The 21669-nt window shown below is 35.6% G+C and overlaps 1 protein-coding gene across 6 annotated transcripts in view; it reads left to right on the top strand.

Annotated features, from left to right (window-relative positions):
• Positions 1-13390, top strand: part of PHC3 (polyhomeotic homolog 3) — a 72600-nt gene extending 59210 nt beyond the window's left edge. For 4 of the 6 annotated variants that reach the window (XM_037525716.2, XM_037525718.1, XM_037525719.2 and 1 more), the window contains 4 exons: positions 2243-2357; positions 5602-5734; positions 5827-6058; positions 11537-13390. In XM_037525716.2, the coding sequence (XP_037381613.1) occupies positions 2243-2357; positions 5602-5734; positions 5827-6058; positions 11537-11691 (635 nt within the window). In that variant the 3' untranslated portion in view covers positions 11692-13390. Of the gene's footprint in view, positions 1-2242; positions 2358-5601; positions 5735-5826; positions 6059-6238; positions 7101-11536 lie in introns of those variants that run through there. The other 2 variants (XM_054700711.1, XM_037525720.2) reach the window with 2 other exon arrangements.
• The last annotated feature ends 8279 nt before the right edge of the window (positions 13391-21669 follow it).

A 21669-nucleotide genomic window follows, 5' to 3' on the forward strand; every position in this document is an offset into this window, starting at 1 on the left:
CTATTTTTTTAATTAATTTTTTTATTAATTAAATTTTTTCTTACATCATTGTAATTCCCATAGTTCTCCTGCTACCATGTCACCTGTGAACCATCACCATTTTCCCTGGTGTTCATTCCTCCCACTGTTCCCCCTCCCCCCCAAATCCGGCTCCCACCTTTGCTGTATGCCTCAGTTCTATGGTCAGATTGCTAGTTTGGGCTTTTTCATGACTTTGTTGTTTCTCTATATTCCACATATCAGTGAGACCATCAGTATTTATCTTCTTCCTTCTGACTAATTTCAGCTAGCATAATCCCTCGAGCTGCATCCATGTTGCCATAAATGGCATGAATTTTTGATTGCTATGGCATCTTTTTTTGATTGCTAATATTCCATTGTATAAATATACCACAACTTTTTGATCCATTCATCTGTTAGGGAACATTTAGATTGTTTCCATTTCTTGGCTATTGCAAATAGTGCTGCGATAAATATAGAAGTGCAGGTTTTCTTTCAAATTAGTGTTTTTGTGTCCTTTGGGTAGATTCCTAGAAGTGGAATCCCTGGATCATATGGTAGATCCATTTTTAATGTTCTGAGGAACCTCCACACAGCTTTCCATAGTGGTTGGACCAGTGTACATTCCCACCAACAGTATAAGAGGTCTCCTTTATCTCCACATCCTTTCCAGCATTTGACGTTTCCCCCCCCCCCACCTTTTTTTTTTTAATGTGGGCTATTCTTACTGGAGTGAAATAATATCTTATTGTGGTTTTGATTTGAATTTCCCTGATAACTAGTGATGTTGAACATTTTTTCATATGCCTCTTGGCCTATTTAAACAGTGCTGCAATAAATATGGGAGCGCAAGTTTCCTTTTGAGTTAGTGTATTTGTGGTTTTTGGGTAGATACCCTGGAGTGGAATTACTGGGTTGTATGGTAGATCCATTTTTAGTCTCTTGAGAAACCTTCATACTGTTTTCCAAATGAGTTGGACCAATCTACATTCCCATCAGCGGTACAAGAGGGTTCTTTTCTCCATATTCTACCCAGCACTTGTTTCTGGTCTTTTTGATATGGGCCATTCTCTCAGGCCTGAGGTGGGTATCTCATTGAAACTTTGATTTGTATTTCCCTGACAATAAGTTTCACCACTTCTTTGGGAGGAGGTATATTATAAACCCTTCCTTACAGATGAGAAAACTGTGGGTTATGAAGATTAAATTACTTGCTTACAAGTGACTTGCTTAGTACTTGAGAATGTAGGTGGGAACTTTCTTTGGATCCTATGCTGTGCCCTGAAGAAAGCTGGATATAGAGGTGGCGGGAAGGATATTCTAACTTAATCTGGAGTACCCTAAGCAAAAGGGAGTAGAGGTTAGAAATTGCAAATTTGTAATTTTTACGATTTATCTAAAGTTTTTGTTTTAGTGTAGTATAATAAAAAGGGACTATTTTATATTTAAGATATATATCTTTATATATACCGTTGTACATTGTAGATTTTTGTATTATTTTACATGTTCTTGTAAAATCAGACATATCAAAATCTTACTTTTTTTTTAAAGATTTTACTTATTTTTGCATAAAACTGGGGTGTAGGCCAGAGGTTTGGGGGGTGAGAGACTGGAGAGCAGAGCAGGTGGATCTGCTGAAATACACTGCCAAGGGGAGCGGCAGGTGAGACAGGAGAGGTCTCCTGAGCCATACGTGGATTAGCTCCCTGGCTTGGGATTGAACTCAGGCTGCAGAGGTGACATCACTGAGACCTACCTCTAGGCTACTAAGGAGGCCCCCAAAATCTTACCTTCTTTTTGAAGTCATCCTCATTTTCTTCAGTTAGAATGAAGTGTTCTCTGCTATATCTCCACAGCACAATGTACCAAAATTCATATCCCATGTGGTGTTTTTTGAAAGTATTCCTCCTGAAGGTTAGTGACTGTCTCTTACTCATCTTCATTTCTCTTACAATGCTTAACAAAGCTATTTGTACTTTTCATCATGTTGAATTCTTAGCAAAATGAACTTTTTAAAGCATACACCTTACTTATGTAGTGAAGATAATGTATAATTTTTGGTTTTTGAAGGCTTTTGCCCTGCCAAAGTGGGCTATGATTGGAAAGTTAAAGAACCATTCCTTTAACTTTCCTGGGGGGGTCTGCATTAACAATATCCAGGCAAAATAAAGGATAAGATAAACTTTATCACAGTTAAATTTTTGGATTTCCCTCCCCCCCCCTTTGTTTCTTTCTCTTTTAGAGACATTAGAAGAAATGGACAGTGAGTTGCTGAAGTGTGAATTCTGTGGGAAAATGGGATATGCTAATGAATTTTTGCGGTCAAAACGATTCTGCACTATGTCATGTGCCAAAAGGTATCTGTTCTCTTGAATTTCCTAAAGTACAAATCAAAAACCAGTGTAACAACTATAAAAAAGTAGTATAGCTTACCACTAGCCAATACTACTATATTATAGAGGAATAATATCAAATAGGCTTTATCTAGAGCTGCTTTGTTTTTAGTTACTAAAATTTTGTTCTGTGAAAATTACTTGTTTATAGCACTTTCAGTGAATTTTACAGCCTAAAACTGAAGTAGCAGTCTCCTGATGTAAGAGTGGACTTAGGAGACCCCCTAATTCTCTTAGTAATGAATAGTTCTTAAGGTATCAGAACGAAATTGTTTTATCACCTGATTTTTGTATCAATATTGAAACCTCTGAATTTACTTTGTTTTAAAATGTTCCCATTTGTTAAAGTATCCTATTTTAAGTTTTTACGTGGGACAAGCTATAGTATTAAGTTCACATTGTTAAATTATCACACAGTAAAATTCCTGTCTTTATATATTGTATTTTCAATAGTAATATTATAGGAAATAATATCAAAGTGTGTAGCATCTTCACTGATCTTATCTCAAGTTTAGTTTACATTAAAAATAAAACCCTTTGATTCCAGATCCGCGGATAGGGTAGGACGCATTTAAAACTTTGTCTCCTACTTTTCTCCCTGAGTTGTACATTCCTCATTTGCCCTTCCCTTGTAAATAAACCTTTTATTAACCTTTAAAAAAATAAAAATAAAAAAAATAAAACCCTTTGATAAGATAATAAATTCTAATATAGCTATTTACCATTAAAGGCGTGAAATGTATGCACAGGTTATTTTGGAATGTGTCCTCTGTTCAAAAAAAGTAATTATTCTCTCACATAATTTAAGATTCTGATTGTATACATCTGTGGAATTTCTTGTTTCGGTTTTTTATTGTGATGTCACTAAAATATACTTTGTGAAATTCAAGTTAAATAATAATAATAGAATCATTTTCTTTCAAAAATGGATTCATTGATTTTCCCCCTGTCTGTTATTCAAATATTATTTCATGTTACTGATAGTCCTAATCAAATTATGTAATTTTATATCAAATCACGTAACTCATATTTTAACTCGGGGAATTTTTCAGTTTGTATAAAAGTAGAAAGAATCATGGCTCTTTGATTCTATGTGATTAATAACTCTGAGGGAAAAGAACTGCCCTTCAGGATATTTTAATCATCTTAACTATTTAGAAGCAATTCAGGACATTTAACTATCACTCACTGCTGAGAGATGATTGCTGAGTTGTCACATTATTAGACCTTTAGGTAAACTTTTTTAGAGGATTAGGGGCCTAATACAGGAAAATACAAATGAGGGCAAGGAAGAGAGGATAAATTAGGTCAGGAAAGAATTGTTGTTAACTCTGTTTTGGAGATCTAAATACTTAGAGACTAAATGGCAAGTAGAAAGCTAGTCTCTTTTCTTTGTTCCTTAGTCAGTGGGGATAGAAGTTTTGAAAATTGTGTAAATGAAAATCCATAATCTTTAGAGCTGAGGCCACAGATGAGCATATAAACACAGCAGAAGTTTAAAGAATTGTTTTAGGGTAAAATGAAGTGGACATCAGGACACTTTTTAATATATTTTTAGGGTAAAAATAGTGTTCATTCTGATAGTACTGTCTACCTCCTGATATTTGCATAAAGCATAGATGGGGGGAAATTATTTTGGTGTCTGCATTCTGGTCCTAGAACAGTTATCAATAATAAAGTTAATTGGAACGTAATTTCCAATTATTCTTTTTAAATTTTTTTATTTTTATTATTATTTTTTAAAGATTTACTTATTTATGCATATAAGAACTAGGGTGTTTAAGCCAGAAGTGTGGGGGTTGAGAGGATTCACTAGAGAGAGTGGGGAGCAGAACAGGCAGATTGAATGAAATACACTGCTGAGGGGATCAGTGGGCGAGACTAGAGAGGTCTGCTTGCACCATGTGGGTTGCTCCCTGGTTGCTCTCTGGCCGGCCAGGATTGAACTTGTGCTGCAGTGGCTGGTGATAGCTTGATAGTGCTCTCTTTAACCCCTGCGCCACTAGGGAGACCCTGGAACTTATTCTTGATATTTTCCAGAAGTGTATTTTTAGAAGAGTTTTGAAAATAAGTTATAATAGCAGTTTCGTATGTGTAAAAAAGAGGAATGAAATGCATTTTTTTTAGTCTTTTTGTAGTTTTTAGAAATTTATTTCATAGATTATTTCCATTTTTCTTTTTAGGAAAGGTTTGCAAAGTATGCCCAAACCAAATCTTTCTAATAGCCTCTTTTTATACAACTCCTGAATGAAGAACAGTTTTAAAAATTTTAGGTGATTAAAAAAACAAAAACAAAAGAAGAATGATAATTTGTGACACATGGAAATTACGTTAAATTCAAATTTTAGCGTTAGTAGTGTTACTTAAAGTTTTATTAAACAGTCATGCTGATTATTGTCTGCAGCTGCTTTCATATTACAGCTGCAGAGTTGAGTAATTGTGAGAGAGGCTTGTATAGCCCATAAAATCAATTATTTACTATCTGGCTCCTTATAGAAAAAGGTTGCCAGTTCTTGTTCCAGAGCATTGGAGACCAATAAATGGCAGAGAACATTTTAAAGCTGTCATCATACCTTATAATAAAGGTCTGTGTTCAAAATATTAGACAGTCTGTTTTGATAAGATAAAAATCTTTGAACCAATTTAAAAAATATGTGTATATCTGAATTTTTTGAGTAATTCGAGCTTTGAGCGAATTCCTTATATAACTTTGAAATCTCAGCCTTACAATTTTACTTTTAAATTTCAGTAATTAAAATCTTTTACTAGCTGTTTTAGATTTCCCCCTCTCTATTAACTTCTTTTTACTTATTTCTCTTCAGAAATGATTACATTGAAAAATATCTGAATAAACATCTAAGTAGTTAAAACATAATTTTTTTTCTGGAAACTTGAATTATTGTGCAGTTACAAAAATCTGTTACTCTGCATTTTGCAGAAAGTTGCCCACTATCATGCTGTTAACGGGATAAAAATAATACCTTTCTGTAGCTATCCAGTTCATATTGATATTTTCAATATGATGTTTTGATGTATACAGAAACTTATCTGACTGTTAGTATCCGTAATTCCATTTAACACAATGGTGTTGGTGTCCTTAATGAAGTAGATAGCACTTACTGCTTCATAATTGCACTTTAAAGTCACAGTTAAATGATTTTCAGCATACTCCGTTTAGTATTAAATATTTTTTTCTTATATTTCCTAGGTACAATGTTAGCTGTTCTAAAAAATTTGCACTTAGTCGCTGGAATCGTAAACCTGATAATCAAAGTCTTGGGCATCGTGGTCGTCGTCCAAGTGGCCCTGATGGGGCAGCAAGAGAACATATCCTTAGGCAGGTCTGTAGAATTCTTGCTTCAATGTACAATACCCTTTTCAGAAATGCAAAGGAAAGTGCAATGCTGTATTTTACTTGTACTACATTTTCCAGCTTCCAATTACTTATCCATCTACAGAAGAAGACTTGGCTTCTCATGAAGATTCTGTGCCATCCGCTATGACAACTCGGCTGCGCAGGCAGAGTGAGAGGGAAAGAGAGCGTGAACTGCGGGATGTGAGAATTAGGAAAATGCCTGAGAATAGTGATTTGCTACCGGTCGCACAAACAGAGCCATCTATATGGACAGTTGATGACGTTTGGGCCTTCATTCATTCTTTACCTGGTATGTAACCCATCCATCACTTCTGTCTTAATATTTCTCTTGTACAGTCACACACAGGACTGTTGTTAGATCCATCCACACCTATTGTACAAAAGGGCTAGAGAAGTAGTATGCAGATGTATTAATTAAATGGCATTTGTTATTGAAATGTGATCTGTCTCCTCTTGCTTATTCCCTCAGCACAACTGGGTATTTTCTCATACCCCCCAAGTCGATAAAAACTGACTAGTCCTGCTTCTGCTGTGACACCTCAGCCGGTGAAGATATTAAAGGTGCTCTCTTCTCTTCAGTCTGATTTCTCTTGAGAGGTCAGTAGAGAGATTGAGTCAGACACTTCTTCCCTTCTGCTCTTCTCTTTTTCTATTCTGTATCCTCCTTATTTCCTAATTTAAGCATTTTAAAAATGAAGTTAAGAGAGACTGATTTTTTTTTTTTGACATTTTTGAAAGTACTGCCTTTAGAATATGATACAATTTCGTTTTCTTTCTAAAAAAAAAAACAGGCTGGTTCTTTTAATGAAAGCTGAGTCTTTGATTCTTTGCAATAAGTAAACCATCAAGAACACTTCTAAAATTTCATTTTTTAAGTAGACAGCTAAAATTCAGTTATATATCCCATTCCAGTATTGAGGATAACTTTCTTATTTATGTTTTTCTGCTCTCTCATTTGGTGCTCTTTCCATCAGCTTAAGTCTTATTGTTCTTTATCTATTTTCTTTAATGCAACAATAATCTTTTATATCCACTTTCTCCAAGGGGCTGGATGCTAAGGACAGCTGTACCTTTGCTCATTATGAGACCCACATGGTTATATGTTAAGATAACATTTTTTTTTTAATCAGCAACTATTATTCAATTTCACCTTATGAATATGGAAAAGAAGGAAATTTATTAAATGTTCCATTTGGGTTTTATTATGAATCATGCCATTTCTCTTGATACTTGCTATCCAGAAAAATACATCCATTATGAATGTGGCTACAGACTTAGTAAAATTTAATTCAGCTATTGTTAATTAATCTTTCTATGAAGGTGACCATGTTCTCAGAAACAAGCTTACAACTAATGTGTGAGTAAAGAAAGTATATTCAGAAATATTATTGCTTTTTAAAAAATTCTGTAGCCCCCCCCCCCCCCGCCCCCCGTGGTGGCACAGGCAGCTGAGCACCATGCTGTGAAGCTGTCGCAGCCTCTGCAGTGCCGGTTCCATCCCGGCCAGCAGAAAAGGGTCCTATGTAGCGCGACAGACCTCCCCTGTTGTGCCCGCTGCTCCCCTCAGCAGTGTATTCCGTCAGTCTGCCTGTTCTGTCCCTGCTCTGTCTCTGGTGAAGCCTCTCACCCTCCCGTGCATCTGGCCTGTACCCCAGTTCTTGTATAAAATAAATAAATCTTCTGTATCATTCATATAGAATTTAGGTACTTACCTTCTATACAGAACTCTGAAAATTTATTAAATTGTTCTAAAAATACTAAATAAGTTTAAGTTTTATAAACCAGATATGGTCACTTTTAAAGAAAGATGAAATTGTTTGAAGGGGGGATGTGTTTTTCATGGGAAGATTTTAAAGCATGCTCCTAAGAAAATTTAGGTGAGAGACATGCTGACCATGTGGATTTAGAATTTGCTTTAAAATTGATGTATTAGAGGATGGTGAATCTTCACTGGTTTGGTTTTAAATCTAATGAAATGAACTTCAGTTTTTAGAGCAGTCTAGATATCTTGAGAATTAACACTGGAATCTATAAGTATCACTTTGATAAAATCACCTTCAGAAGTAGCCTCAGTCTTCCAAATGGGGCATGTGAGTTGTTAGCCTGATTTCTCATTTGGGGGAAAATATTTGTTTTCCTTTGGGGAGGAGGGTTAGTTCATATGCCTCAGCAAATTGTTGGCCAAATAATTAATAAATAATAGATATTGCTGATTCTTCTATCACTTGATATGCCCTTTAGCATATTCTCATTTTGTATTTTTCCAATATTCCCCAGCATCCATTTGCCATGAAGCCACTCTTGGCTGCTTTATTAGAACGAAGACTAACTCCATTGTCTCATTTTTGTGTTATTTAAGTTAAAAAAAAACCAACAAAAAACAAAACACATTAATGAGATGCTCAATTTTGTTGTCCTTTGTTTAGAGAAGATTACATATCATTAAGTGGAGACTGCTTTATAATTTACAATTGTTTGGTACTGCTTAAGAGTGTATAATATTACTCTGCTTTTCTTCAGTGATTGAGTGGGAGTATTTCCAAACTGCTTTGATAGGCTAAATAACAAGCTTATTTCTGTGATCAGTTTATATCTTCTTCCTCAAGTTTTTCTCTGAATAATGCCTAGAAGTAATGCCAGAAAATGTCTTTTATCTTCATTTCTCCATGTTCCTCCACTTCTTCTTGAGCATCCTTCAGCTCATTTCAGGGCTGGCTGTTTTTTGTGTCCCCCCCCCCAACCCCCCGCACTCCTCCTCCCCAATAGTCTCCTATGATTTTTCAGAGAATGAACAAGTTTGTAAATTTTGTAATCTCTCGTATTTTGTTTCTTTCTAGTTGAGAATAGGCCTCCCTCTTTTATCAGAGCTCCTATTTATTTATTCCTGTAGTTTTCTCTTCTCTTTGTATCATGTCATCATGTGAACTACCCCTATTGGGACCACATGAGAGCTAGTATGGCGTGTACCCAAATATGAGGGCTGTGAGCAGAGTGAGAAATTATTTTCTTCTTATTTTTTGTACATCACAAAGTTCTCTTCAGGAATAAGTCTTTTTATTTTTGATTAAATACATTTATCTTCTTTAAGTCTTCCTTGACATAGTAACTGACCTTTTTCAGATACCAGTTTATTCTGTATTTATTGATCTGTGATTCTGCAATAGATTTGGTTTCTCTGTAGGCATGTAAAGTAGGAATCACAAAAAACCCATGACTGTGCTGGTTTTCATAATACTAACATTGAGACTTGTTTATTCTTTAATATTGAGTGGCAGGTAATATCTTTTCACCTTCCTTACTGAGGTCATTTTTTTGTTCAGTGTGTTTGGTTTCGGGTTTAACTGGAAAAGTGAGTGAATACTTTCAAAGTTCAGTTGGAACCTGTGTCCCTGTGCAGAGCTCCATGCCTGTCCTGATAGCTGTTTCTGGTGACGTGAAGCCAGCTGAACTGACTGGATGATATAGTTGATATATATTTTGTGACATGTTCTTGGGGTACCAGCCATTATAAAGAAGTAGTTTCTAATGTCAGAAACTCACAGAATGTTTTGTTCATATACCTTAAGCATCTAGAATTTTTAAAAAACATTCCATGTTCTCTAATGAGTTTCTGGAAGCATATTGGCTACTGCTCCCCCCCACCCTCCATTTTCGCTTTTATTTTTTCATTTCTATACTAATATATAGTATAACTATCCCTTTTGTGGATAAGAAACATATAACCTAAAATTCTGGAGATAAAGCATTCCTATTTGATCAGACTATTTCTCAAAACACTTTCAGTTGTTTGTTTTTTTTAATTATCATTTACTGACCATCTGCAAGAAGATATTTGAAGAGGGATCTCATAATACAGAGGAATAAGAATATGCTGTATATTTTCCTCGTGGACAACTCCATATTTCTATTCCCAAATGTAGCTCTTATGGTCCTTGGTACTTCTCATTGCTCCTGTTTTCTGAATCTAAGTAAGTCCTACCCTTTCTCTCTCTCTCTTCTTTTCTTTCCTGTGTTCTTGTAAGTAAGACTGAAGAGAGAAGAATGTTATTAGTTCTTTCATAAAAAGAAGGATGAAGTCACAACTAGATGCAAGATTAGTCAGTTTTGTCAGAGAGCTACCCAGTTTTGTTGAGAGCTACCTCTGGGAAAAGAAAAGGGACTTTTCTACGGTGAGTAATTCCATTTTTACAAGTTTCTTTGATGTGACAAATGGGCAAAACCATAAAAATTTACATTACAAGGTACTTTTGAAATGCCAGATTTTAAGTCTGAGAAATTACTAAGGTAGAGAAATTGAAAAGCTGGCTACTTAAGGGGAAAAAAATATAACAGAGAAGATGGAAAAAGAAATAATCAAGAGAAAAGATGGCCATACAGCAGAATACAGAAAAAGCATGATTGTATGACTTTCCTGAGAGCTCCTCTGTAACAGATTCTGGTTTCGTTCAGTGTTTGTTCACTCAGTCAGTTGTTCACTTATCCAAAAATAGACCTATTTTGTACCTATAGTGTTTTGTGCTCCAGTGCTGGCGATATAGAAATGAGATCATGACCTTATATACACAAGGGTGATTATTGAGCTAAGTTGTGATATCCAAGGGTGTGTTATAACCATTTATAGTTTTCATTACTGCTTTCTTGTAAAATGTTGACATAAATAAATTTGGAAAACTTTAGGCTGTCGGGTTTTTTTGTTTTTTTTTTTTAAAGATTTATTTATTTATACAAGCACTGGGTACAGTCAGAAGCACGGGAGGGTGAGAGAATTCACCAGAGCCAGAGCGGGAAACAGACCAGGCAGACTGATGAAATACACTGCTGAGGGGAGCAGCAGGCGGGGCAGGAGAGGTCTGCGTGCCATGTGGGACCCTCACCAGTGGCCAGTGATCGAACTGGTGCTGCAGAGGCTGCGGGCAGCTTCGCAGCCCAGCGCTCAACCGCTGTGCCACCAGGGGAGGCCCTAGGCTGTCAGTTTTTATTTTTAAAATCATTTTACTGTCTCTTATAAGAAGACCTCCATAATTTTGCATTCTTTTCTCTCTTGGTTCCTGAATTCATTATCTTCCCTGCTGGTTTCTTTATCCTTAGTGGGAAAGCTTATTGATTAGGGAAACAGTGAAAAACATTTGAAGTTTAAATAGATGCTAGCATGGTTATCTGCTAACGTAACAGGCTTAGACCGAGAGCCAAACTATGGGTTATTTGGCAAGAGATTAGCCAGGATACTAATCAGTTTAAAAATTATGTTTTCTTACCAAAAGTGGGGATGAATCCAAACGATTTGGAGTTGATGTGAGTAGTATACATTTTCAACAGATACTGTAACTTTGATGAATTGGTTTTGTCCTGAGTCAATAAAAATGTTTAGATGTGCTTAGCAATTGAAGGCTGTAAAGTAGAACAAGGCACAAATGACAATGAAAGTGGTATTCTGGTACTTGATAAAATATAAATTGTTTAAATGGCAGAACATTATATTTTATTCCTCTGTACTTACATATTACTGCTGCTTACTGATGAGGTTATTATTTTTAGAACAATTCCAAGTAAATTGCTTTACTTGGATTTCAAACTAATTTTTATTTTCAGAATGCCAAGAAGTACTTTCTTCTTCAGCAGTGAACCCAAGACTACCACAAATAAATATGATTTGTTTCTCAGCCTATATTTCAGATACTCAGACCTAGTGAGAACATCACTGACTATTAGGAATAAAGTATAATTGTTGTTTATTAATTCTAACTTCCTTCCTCTGATTAAATTCCAGGCTGCCAGGATATTGCAGATGAGTTCAGAGCACAGGAGATTGATGGACAGGCCCTTCTCTTGCTAAAAGAAGACCATCTTATGAGTGCAATGAATATCAAGCTAGGCCCAGCTCTCAAGATCTGTGCACGCATCAACTCTCTGAAGGAATCCTAACAGAATTGTGAGGTTTTGAGATAATTGCAGTTTTACCCTTCTCACAAACTTATAAGGTAAAGGCTCAAGTTGGCCTAGAATATTACATTTATTATGGCGGATAGCCAAGCACATTGGGATCTCCGCATCAAAAGCTGACATTTCTTCAGATAGAATAATTCATTATACATTTTCTTAATTAGCCAACACTGATGAAATTAATTTTACAGGTCACATGCAACATTGAAAGACTTGCTACAGAGGGCCATAATATTTTTCAAAGGCGTGTGTAATACTAGATAATTTTTTAAAAGGTGACGTTTATCAATATATAGAATCCTTTTAAAGGTAATTTGATGATTTACATTCTTCTCTTTTGATTCAGTTTCATATACACTTTTATATCCTATAAATTTCTATAGGTTGTCATGAGAGATAATTTAGGAATAATTTAGTCCAGTGACTGGAATTATATACAATGAGATATCATTGTGCTTTTAAAAACATGTATCTATTAGACAATTACTTTGTCTTTAAGAAAGGATTGCATTCTAGTATAAAGAATACTGATCTGGAAGTCAGAAGAGTTGGTTTCTATTCAAAATTTCACCAAGAATTTGATGGCTAAGAAAGTTTTATTTCCTCTTAGTTTTTGTACATTTAGAGCAGTGGTTCTCAGTGGAGGTCAGTCCCCTCCTCCACCCCCGAACATTTGGCAATGTGAACATTTTGGTTGTCAGCTTTGGGGAGATGGGGAGGCTTGCTATTTGTATCTAGTGTGTGGAGGCCAAGGGTGTTACTAAATCTCCAACAATTTAATAGCCCTTCACAACAAAGAGCTATAAGGTCCAGAATGTCAGTAGTGCCAAGGTTGAGAAACCTGATCAGTGTTGCTCTTTGTCATCCAAATGGATATTTTCAAAAGATGGGATGTGCACTGGGAGTATTTCAGACATTATTAATGTTCTGCTGAAGTATTTTCTCCAATTTCGTGCATGCTAGAAAAGGGGAAAATGCTTTAAATTGGCCCATAAAGTAAGGACTACCATAGAAATGATTTGACTCTCAAAAAGTACTAATTCATATTATCTTTCATATCTTATGCTCCTCTGCACTGATGAAGGGACAGTATGCTTATACGTCATGAACCAGTGCATATCCTTTGCTAGCAAGGAAATAGGCTGTAGCATATGTGGTTGCTCTTTGGAATTTTTCTAATATTATTTGAGGTCTAGCTGGAATACATACATATTCCTTTTCCCTTGACTAAATCATTTGCTTACTGCAAAGTACTTACCAAGTGGTAGCTCTTGGATGATTAGATCTTATTTTGTATGTGTATGTTTTAGGGGAAAAAAATTTTTAAGCGAAACCTTTCACTGAACAGTTAGTGTTATATAGAATTAGGACACTACATCAAAATTGTGGGAGTCCTGAGAGATTTGTACCTCTGGACATCAGGAATTTGTTTTAATCTTTTTTTATCTTTACCACATGATTGAGATGTTTTAGTAGTTGAGGAACACACACAAAAGTTCAGTAAGTGGGAAGAATCCATGAATTTCAGTCATTGTCACTGCTCTTTTCCAAATGATTGTGTTGAGCTAGTAGAAGACTGAAGATGTCACTGAAGACATCACAGATATTTATCTTTTGGCTTTGTGTACATTAGAGAATGTTGATTATTTTTATACAAAAATACAGCGGGTAATTTTTTTAATCTTTAGATGCCTCTTGTTTGAATGTATGCTTTGTGGGATTCTTTTGTGTAGTAATGGTTTAAAAAAAGATGTTTACTGATAGTTATGTGTAGGGTTAGAATGTACAGTATAGTATGTAAGGCTCATGTTCCAGACCTACAATATCCTGTAGTCTATGTCACGTATTTCTTTATATCACATTATTTTATTATTGGATTAAAATGTCAAGGATAGGCACTCTATACTCAAATTTCATTTGTTAGCAATTAATCTTGACAGAGTTGTTACATGTTTCACTTTCCCCCTCATCTTGCATTGTCAGAACAGATACATGCTAAGTATTAGGAGGAGATAGTCCACTGTATGGGGTTTGCAGGACATGAAAGAAAATCTTCCCTGGAATTAGAACTTTATCATAGATGACCTACAAACAATTAATACAAACTTGATTATTTGGGGATAAATTCCCTAGCAATAATGATTACGTCCCATAAGTAAGTGTATTATCCATAGACTTTAACGTTTTAACTCTGGACACTTATTTACTCTATGATTTACTCCCTCTTCTGCTATCAGTCATTGTGTACTTACTGAGAGCCCCTGTGCTTAGCATGTGTTGAGTATCCAAAAGAATTTACAAGAGGGGTTTCCATTTGAGAGCACCTTATAATCTAAAATATTATAATAATTTTTAAGTATTGTTCAGATCTTTTGTTGTCCCTACTCAAAACATACCTAGAAAATACACTGGTTTTTCAAGTGAGTTGTTTATTTAGAAATGGCTTGTTTGCTTTCAACTGGTAATTCTGCTCATTGATTCAGTTGTCTTTCTAGAGGCTTTAATTTCAAAGCTTCAGTTACATATAATGGATGTAGACTGGGTGTCTACTTCCTGAGCTTCAAGCACAGTTGCATATGGTAGCGGTGGGCAGCATGCTATCGCTGCTTTCCTTCATAGCACCAGTTGTTTTAGGAATTTGATTGAGAAGAGGGAATGACAAGAGAAAAGGGACATGGAGGGGTCTTCCTATTTTTGCTATCTAAAGTTTGCATTTTCTGACTTCTTTAAACTGATGCACTCTTCTCCCTTTAAGGGAAAAAAAAAAACCTATGAGTTTGAATTTTTTTTTTTTTTTTTTTTTGCTTTAAGCCATGTATTTCTAAGCAAGCAAGCAAACAAAGCTTGTTTTTAAAAAGGTTTTACTTGACATGGGTTTTCATCAGGCCTTGTGTAGGTGCGTGTCTGCCCAGCTATGCAGCTTTGATAATAGTGTGTATGAGACAGCGTGCTCCCCAAACCTGTCACTTTTAAAGTGACATGTAACCATTTCCATGATGGCACTTGTAATTTGCAGTCACATCCTGTAAACAGACACTTTTTTTACGTCCTAGTTAAGAGGCTGTCATCTAGTAGAGAAGTGGCCTGGGAAGAAATGTTGATGAAGCGGCTTGAGAGGGAGAGAGGCAGACACGAGGCCCGCCCCCGTGTTAGTTTATCCTCTTCAACACTGAACAAGTGTCTGCACTTTTGAAATTAGTATTCATGTGTGCCTAGTTTTTAAGTAGAAATGATTTTCCTTTTCTTTTCTTCCGGCACCCCCCCCCCCCACTGTTTTTGTTTACTGGTGTGTTGAAATACGTAGAACTATATGAGATAAGTATTGTGATTATCCCTTTGAATAATTTTTGACATAGCTAATCTTCATATATCATGTGATATTAGTCAGACATTTATTCAAAAACAAATGCTAGTCTTAGATTGAAGTCGTAGTGACCCAGCTCATTGACTACTCAGTTAAATGTCATAAAGTCCCATTATTTGCAGTTGCTGGGTTTTGTTACCCTTGTGGCACAAGTAAGGTAGGGAGGAATAGAAAGAATTTTAGTCTTTTTCGGTTGTGTTTACAGGAATGTAAACAATTTTGCAAAGAATAAACTACTACATATGTTTGTGAATGATGTTACCCTAATAGCCATATTGAGTGGATAAAATCCATGGCTGGACATGCTCTTAAAACATCTTAAAGATATATTTTCAACCAGAAACAGCCTGGTTGTATTTTGTGGTTAGGAAATTCTCTCCCTTAGCGAATGCCCAGAGCACATGCTGCTGGTACACAGCGGCATCGAGCAGTCATTATCAAAGAGCATATGCTCTTCACTCTCTTACCTTTCCCAAAGCCTCCTCAAGTCCTAAGTAAACCGCATGAAAACTGGCTTCTTAGTGAGAGATCTTTGCTTGGAAGTCTTTAGAGAGGATTTTGTGGTGGGGTTCAAATTTTAAATGAGGTAACTGAGTAGGACTTTGTAATATGTAATAGTTATGTTACAGTGCAATCTGTGGACAGTGGAAACTGGCTTATTTCTGCACAGTGTTTGCTCAGTCTGTGTCTTCTGCATCATGTGTGTTAACTAGCTGGGCTTTGAGGAATGGTCTTTTGGGTGAAGGATAGGGATACAGAGGAGGAGACAAACAGGAGGAGAAGCATTCTAGACCCAGTTAACTGAGTGAGGCCATGTAGTGATAGATCTAGCCTTCAGTAGTTCAGAGTAATAGACTGTATTTGTTGGATCCCAGTTATAGCAATAAACAGGTTATCGTTTTTGTTTTGTCAGGATTTACCTGCAGTCAAATTTATTTGTTCATTCTCTTTATCAAGTGATCCTGTCCTGAGAAGCATAGATATTAATGGTTTCAATGATACACAGTGATGATTTTTGACTTCTGAAGAAAGGTGACAACTATTATAGTTGGAGAATATCTGTCAAAAACATGGAGGTTAAGTGTTAAGTTAGGATTATCGGAATTACAGAGGAGAGAGTATCCATTTTCAAATAAATCAGCCTTGTGGATTGTTATAAAGAAAATTATTTTAAAGATAGTTTTGCAAGGTTGTGTCTAGTTAAGACTTGGGTGAGTAACAGCTGTAGGTTTCTTTTTATTTTGGATTTCAGTAAACACAAGCCTACCTCGATTTCTTTGATGCACAGTAGTGTGGATCATGAAATGACCCTTTTCACCACATTCATCAATATTGGTATTTTACAAACCTACTTAGAGCATTTGATTTCATCTTAAAGATTATGGTTCACTTTAGATAAGCACAAATACAATATTAGGAAAAGCGAATATGCACTCTTACTAAAATTTAGTTTCAATCTGTGATTGTTAAGCTACATCTTTAAAAAATTCTTTGAGAAGATATTCCTCTTTTGTTAGAAGCTCAAAAAGTGTCACTATAGTTTCCTTCATAATAGCTATACAAGCCACTTCTTCAATAAAAAAAGTCAAAAATTATATTACCTTCTTTGGAAAAATTTTAAATTTTTAACATATTTTTCAGAGCTTATTTAATCTATTTTACAATAGTTCTATGAGAAAATTTCTTTTGAAAGTTAAGCACTAATACAAATATAATTACCATTATATTGCAGAGCAAAATGTCTGACTCATTTCTGACTCTCACTGTAGTACACACCTTCATTAAAAGTACGTCCATGCCCTCCTTTGCATACCTGAAGCCCAGTTCTCTAATGAAAACCCTGCCGTTCTGCTCTGACATATGAACACACCTCTTAAGTGCCATGTTTATGGAACCTTTTGGGAAATATTTTCCGTGAATGTTTCCTTTTCCACGTATAGCTTATGAACATTTAATTTTATTTAAAGATGGCAATTTTAACCTCGTGGTTGGGGAAGAGGTGCATTAATCAATTTTTCCCTCACTGTCTTCAGAAATTACTGTTGCTCTCAGTGATAATGGTGGCATCAGTATGAACCTACAGAAATATAACCAGTGCCAAGGTTTTAAAATGTATGGTCTAAAAATAGTAATGAATACATTTGACTTGGAAAAAAATCAACATAAATTGATAGCTTTAAATAAAAGATAATGTAGTAAGTTCTTTTAGGCCACCTATTAAATTGAGTCCGGTAATTTTAAAGATTGATAGTAGTCATCATTTAGTGGCTTAAAAGATATACTTTAGATGCTACTATCTATGTTAAATCCATTTGTTGTGGAGCTGTAAGTGATGGAGGTGAAAAGTTGGTGTTTATAAGAGAGAGTGATGGGGCTAGTGGTGAAATAAACAGCAACCTATTTTAAAAAGAGGGAACTTTTTAATCTTGCCTGAAGCAAACCAGTGTCCAGCACTTAAAACCTTTGGCTAGAATGTGTCAAAACAAATAATTCTTTTTGTCTTAATTTAGTACTAAATAATCAAATCGAAAATAATAGACATTACTGACTTTAATAACAGATTTATTGAATTACTACAATGAATGAAGATATTCTGGGAGACTGGAGGTTTTATTTCCAGTTGGTTGATCAGCTGTGCATGACACCTATGGTAGCCACTTGTAAGCTGTTTCCTCTTCTGTGGAGCCTGTATTACTCAAAATATTGATTTTGGTTAAATCATCTTCAAGGTATCAGCTCTAAAACTATCACTCTGTGCCACATAATAGGGTTATTTAAAAGTTGCTCTTCTCTTTTTAATGGCTTATTTTATATTAAGAGCTCTGGGTAAAAGATAATCATTAAGTATCCATTTCCTATGTCACCCGTTATCCTTGTACTAAGGATTAACGTAGAAAATTCATACAAATGAGGACAATTTTCTAAATGCTTTTTTGCTAGTTTACCTACTAAGTGTTTGAATACATATGAACATTATTCATGCATGTATTCATTCAGGAAACCATTTGAACTCTTACTGTAGTATGTAGTGTACATGACTTAAGGAGCTAGTAATATAACAAAATCTTCCCAAACAAAATTTTGATTGTAGTTTAAAACAAACATGGCCATAACTATTACTATTCATTGTACTGAATGTGAAATTGGCACTGAAAATTATTTTTATGCTTTGGGTAACAGATTAGGCTCAGTGACATCTAAGGGCTTTTAGGGGTCACAATTCCTATAATACATTCCAGGTACTAAACACCAACCAGCCATATACCTGATTAGGTTACAAAATTAAGAGTATTTGACATGTTAAGGATTTACATTTGGAGACTGTTGTGACAGCCCTTATTTCTCAGAATTATTTTGACATTTGAATTTATTCCATAGGTTATTACTGTAGAGGGGGTGTGGCAGAATTAAAGTTGGTACTGATTTACTATACATTTTTAACCATAAAAGCTTTATACCCAGTATTGACAGTGCAGTTAACATTCTCAGATAGAAAAAGCTCAAAGGAGATTCCTGAATAGATTTTGTTTTTTGCTTTAAAAAAAAGATGACAGAAATTTTATTACAAAGATCTACTTTTTACAAAGCACATATATATTTAGTTAAAAGGATTTCTTTAAAATATGGAACTGCTAAACATAGAACAAATTCCATGTTTGAATTAACAAGTATTTGTGAGTAAACACTGAATGGGAGAATTGAATTTAATTGGGAAGGGTACTTTTCCACTTGGGGATTCTGTGAGTTATGTTGTCATTCCTACTGGCATGGCTTTACATATTAAGAGCACTTGATACTAACTTTTCATAAGTATACAGAATGAAAATGTCTAGTCTTAAAGGAATCTTTCGTGCATTATAGTCTGTTTTTAAAGCAGGAAAATGTCTAAATGAGTGTTAGATTAGAATCTCTAACACTGCTTGAAAATAGGAACACTGACATCCAAGTACTCACAGTCTCGGTTTAAATTTTTTTTTTTGCCATGATATGGTTAAAACTTACTTTTTAAAATATTTTAATTTTTACCTAGTCTTTCAGATATTTCATTCTGTTAAAATGTGTTGCATAATTACTTTTTGTATATGCATTCTTAAATTTTAAAGCAAAAGAGTGTGCAAAAGTAGTGTAATTTGGGGTACCTAAGTTATAAGATATTTTGCTAGGTTTCTGAAGACCCCATTCAAATGCTTGCTTGGTCTTTTTGTTTCCAGAGGAAAATAAAAAGTCAAAGTAAGTTCCAAAAACTCCCCTCAAGAGTGAGGCGTGGGTTTGTTATGATGGTTGGAATTGTAGGCAGCAACATGCATGTAGGATGGACACTGGCACTGGTGGCAGACATTTCAACCCTCTGTGTTTTGTCTTCTTGATTGCTCAGTTTTTTTCTTGATTTAACAAAGACACTGTTATGATAAACATTTTTTTTTAAATTTCATTTCTGATGCTTCAAGCACATATTAACTGATTTTATTCCTTCTGTTGGTTCCTTCCATTGTTCAAAAATAGGACTTTAATATTATTAAAAGCTGATCCACCTAGAATGAACAAAGTATCACCAAGGGGAAAGAAAACATTTTTTATCTTTACAGAAAATAAACGTTAAGATTATATATAGATGTATTCTTTACATTGGGTATTGTATTAGAGTCCTCCTTCAGGTAATGAAATAGTTTTAGCACTCTTAGCACTAGCGTTCCTAGATTGGTGTCTATAGCTGCAGTTTTAAAATGTATATCCTGAAAATGAAGTTAATTTTTGCATTATAAAAGCACACCATGATATATGTAAAGACTGTCCATTGGTGTATTTTTTTAAAAAAAAGAAAGCACTTTCATATTAACAAGTAGCATGTGTATGAATTTTAGATTTTCATATTTGTTGTCTGTATTCAGTGAAGTAAAAGCGAGCATTCAAATGTATGTTGATGGCAACATTAACTGTTAAATTAAAGCACCTTATACTCTGCTGCTTAAACTTGCTTGTAATTGCACCTTTGTTACCTGCACATTTTCACATAGAATATTGTTGTAACATGCTTTCATGTGGGTCTGGATGGAAGGTTAGTGGGCCTACACGATCATTTATTTATATTGTTTATATTACAATAATATATTGTAGACCAGTTGTAAGTTCATTTCTTTACAAATAAAAGCCTCTTCCATTTGGCTGGTTTCTTGAGTATTTTTTTCTTTAAACTTATGACCCATGGGGAATTCTCTAATAAATAAAAAGCTTAATGAGGAATTTGAAAAAGTTTTAAGTGTTCCTAATTTAGAATCTGCTAAGAGTATAAATGGTTAAGAACAATATCTTTTGAAATATATCAGTCCCATGTAATGGGCAATTAGAATACGTTCAGAGGAAAAGTAACAAAGGAGAGTGGGCCACGTTTAGATATTGTAGAACTGCTTTAAAAAATACACCCTGTTGTGTCCATCAGTCTAGGAATCACTCCTTTTGAACTTTGGCTATGTAGTTCACTTTGTTTCTGTAGCTGTGTGCTTTTTATTAGTCACTATTTTCTTTAAGCATTTTAAGTATTTTAAGTATTGTACTATCCAATACAGTGGTTATTCCTCTTCCATGTAGTATCTTCTGTTAACAAACGTGCCCACAGCAGTGGACATATAATTCAAGTCAGGTCACACAATCATTCCCTGGAATTTTTTTTTTTTTTTTTAATTTTTTTTTTTTTAATAGAGGCATGTTTGTTTGTTTATTTATTTATTTGTTTGTTTTTGTTTATACATGCACTGGGTACAGTCAGAAGCGCGGGAGGGTGAGAGAATTCACCAGAGCCAGAGTGGGGAGCAGAGCAGGCAGGCAGAAGGACCGAAGTACACTGCTGAGGGGAGCAGCGGGCCGCAGGAGAGGTCTGAGCGCCATGTGGGACCCTCCTCTGGTGGCCGGGGAGCAGCCGGGGATCGAACCGGCGCCTCAGAGGCTGCGGGCAGCTTCGCAACCCAGCGCTCAACCGCTGCGCCACCGGGGAGGCCCCTCCCTGGAATTTTTTATATGAAGCCAGGAGATGCTTTAAGTTGGAATGAAAGTCCTGAGCTCTTGGCAGGCAGAATCCCCAGGATGTGGAAAAAGTGACATCGTGTATTCTCCGAATAGTTTACCATGTCATCTTTCCAATATGGAGCTTGTTCATTTTTATTTTATTTTTTAATTTTTTTTTAAAACAGAATTTTTTTTTAAAAGATTTTATTTATTTATACAAGAACTGGGGTACAGGCCAGATGCGTGAGAGGGTGAGAGGATTCACCAGAGTGAGGAACAGAACAGGCAGACTGAAGATATATACTGCTGAGGGGAGCAGCGGGCAAGACAGGAGAGGTCTGCCATGCCATGTGGGTTGCTCCCCTGCTGGCCAGGATCGAACCTGAGCTGCAGAGGCTGCAGACAGCTTCACAGTGCAGCGCTCAACTGTCTGTGCCACCAGGGAGGCCCTCATTGTTCATTTTTAAACAATTTGCTTCTCCCACCCCCAGGTGTAGTCCCCATAGCATTTCCTTCACCAGTGCACCCGTGCACCATCACCTCAGTCCCCTGTGCTCCTCCCTCCCTCCCTCTGATCCTCCCCTGCAATATGTCTC

The sequence above is a fragment of the Talpa occidentalis genome, unplaced genomic scaffold, assembly GCF_014898055.3.
Source record: "Talpa occidentalis isolate TD23 unplaced genomic scaffold, MPIMG_talOcc4v2.1 talOcc4.4, whole genome shotgun sequence".
NCBI lineage: Eukaryota > Metazoa > Chordata > Mammalia > Eulipotyphla > Talpidae > Talpa > Talpa occidentalis.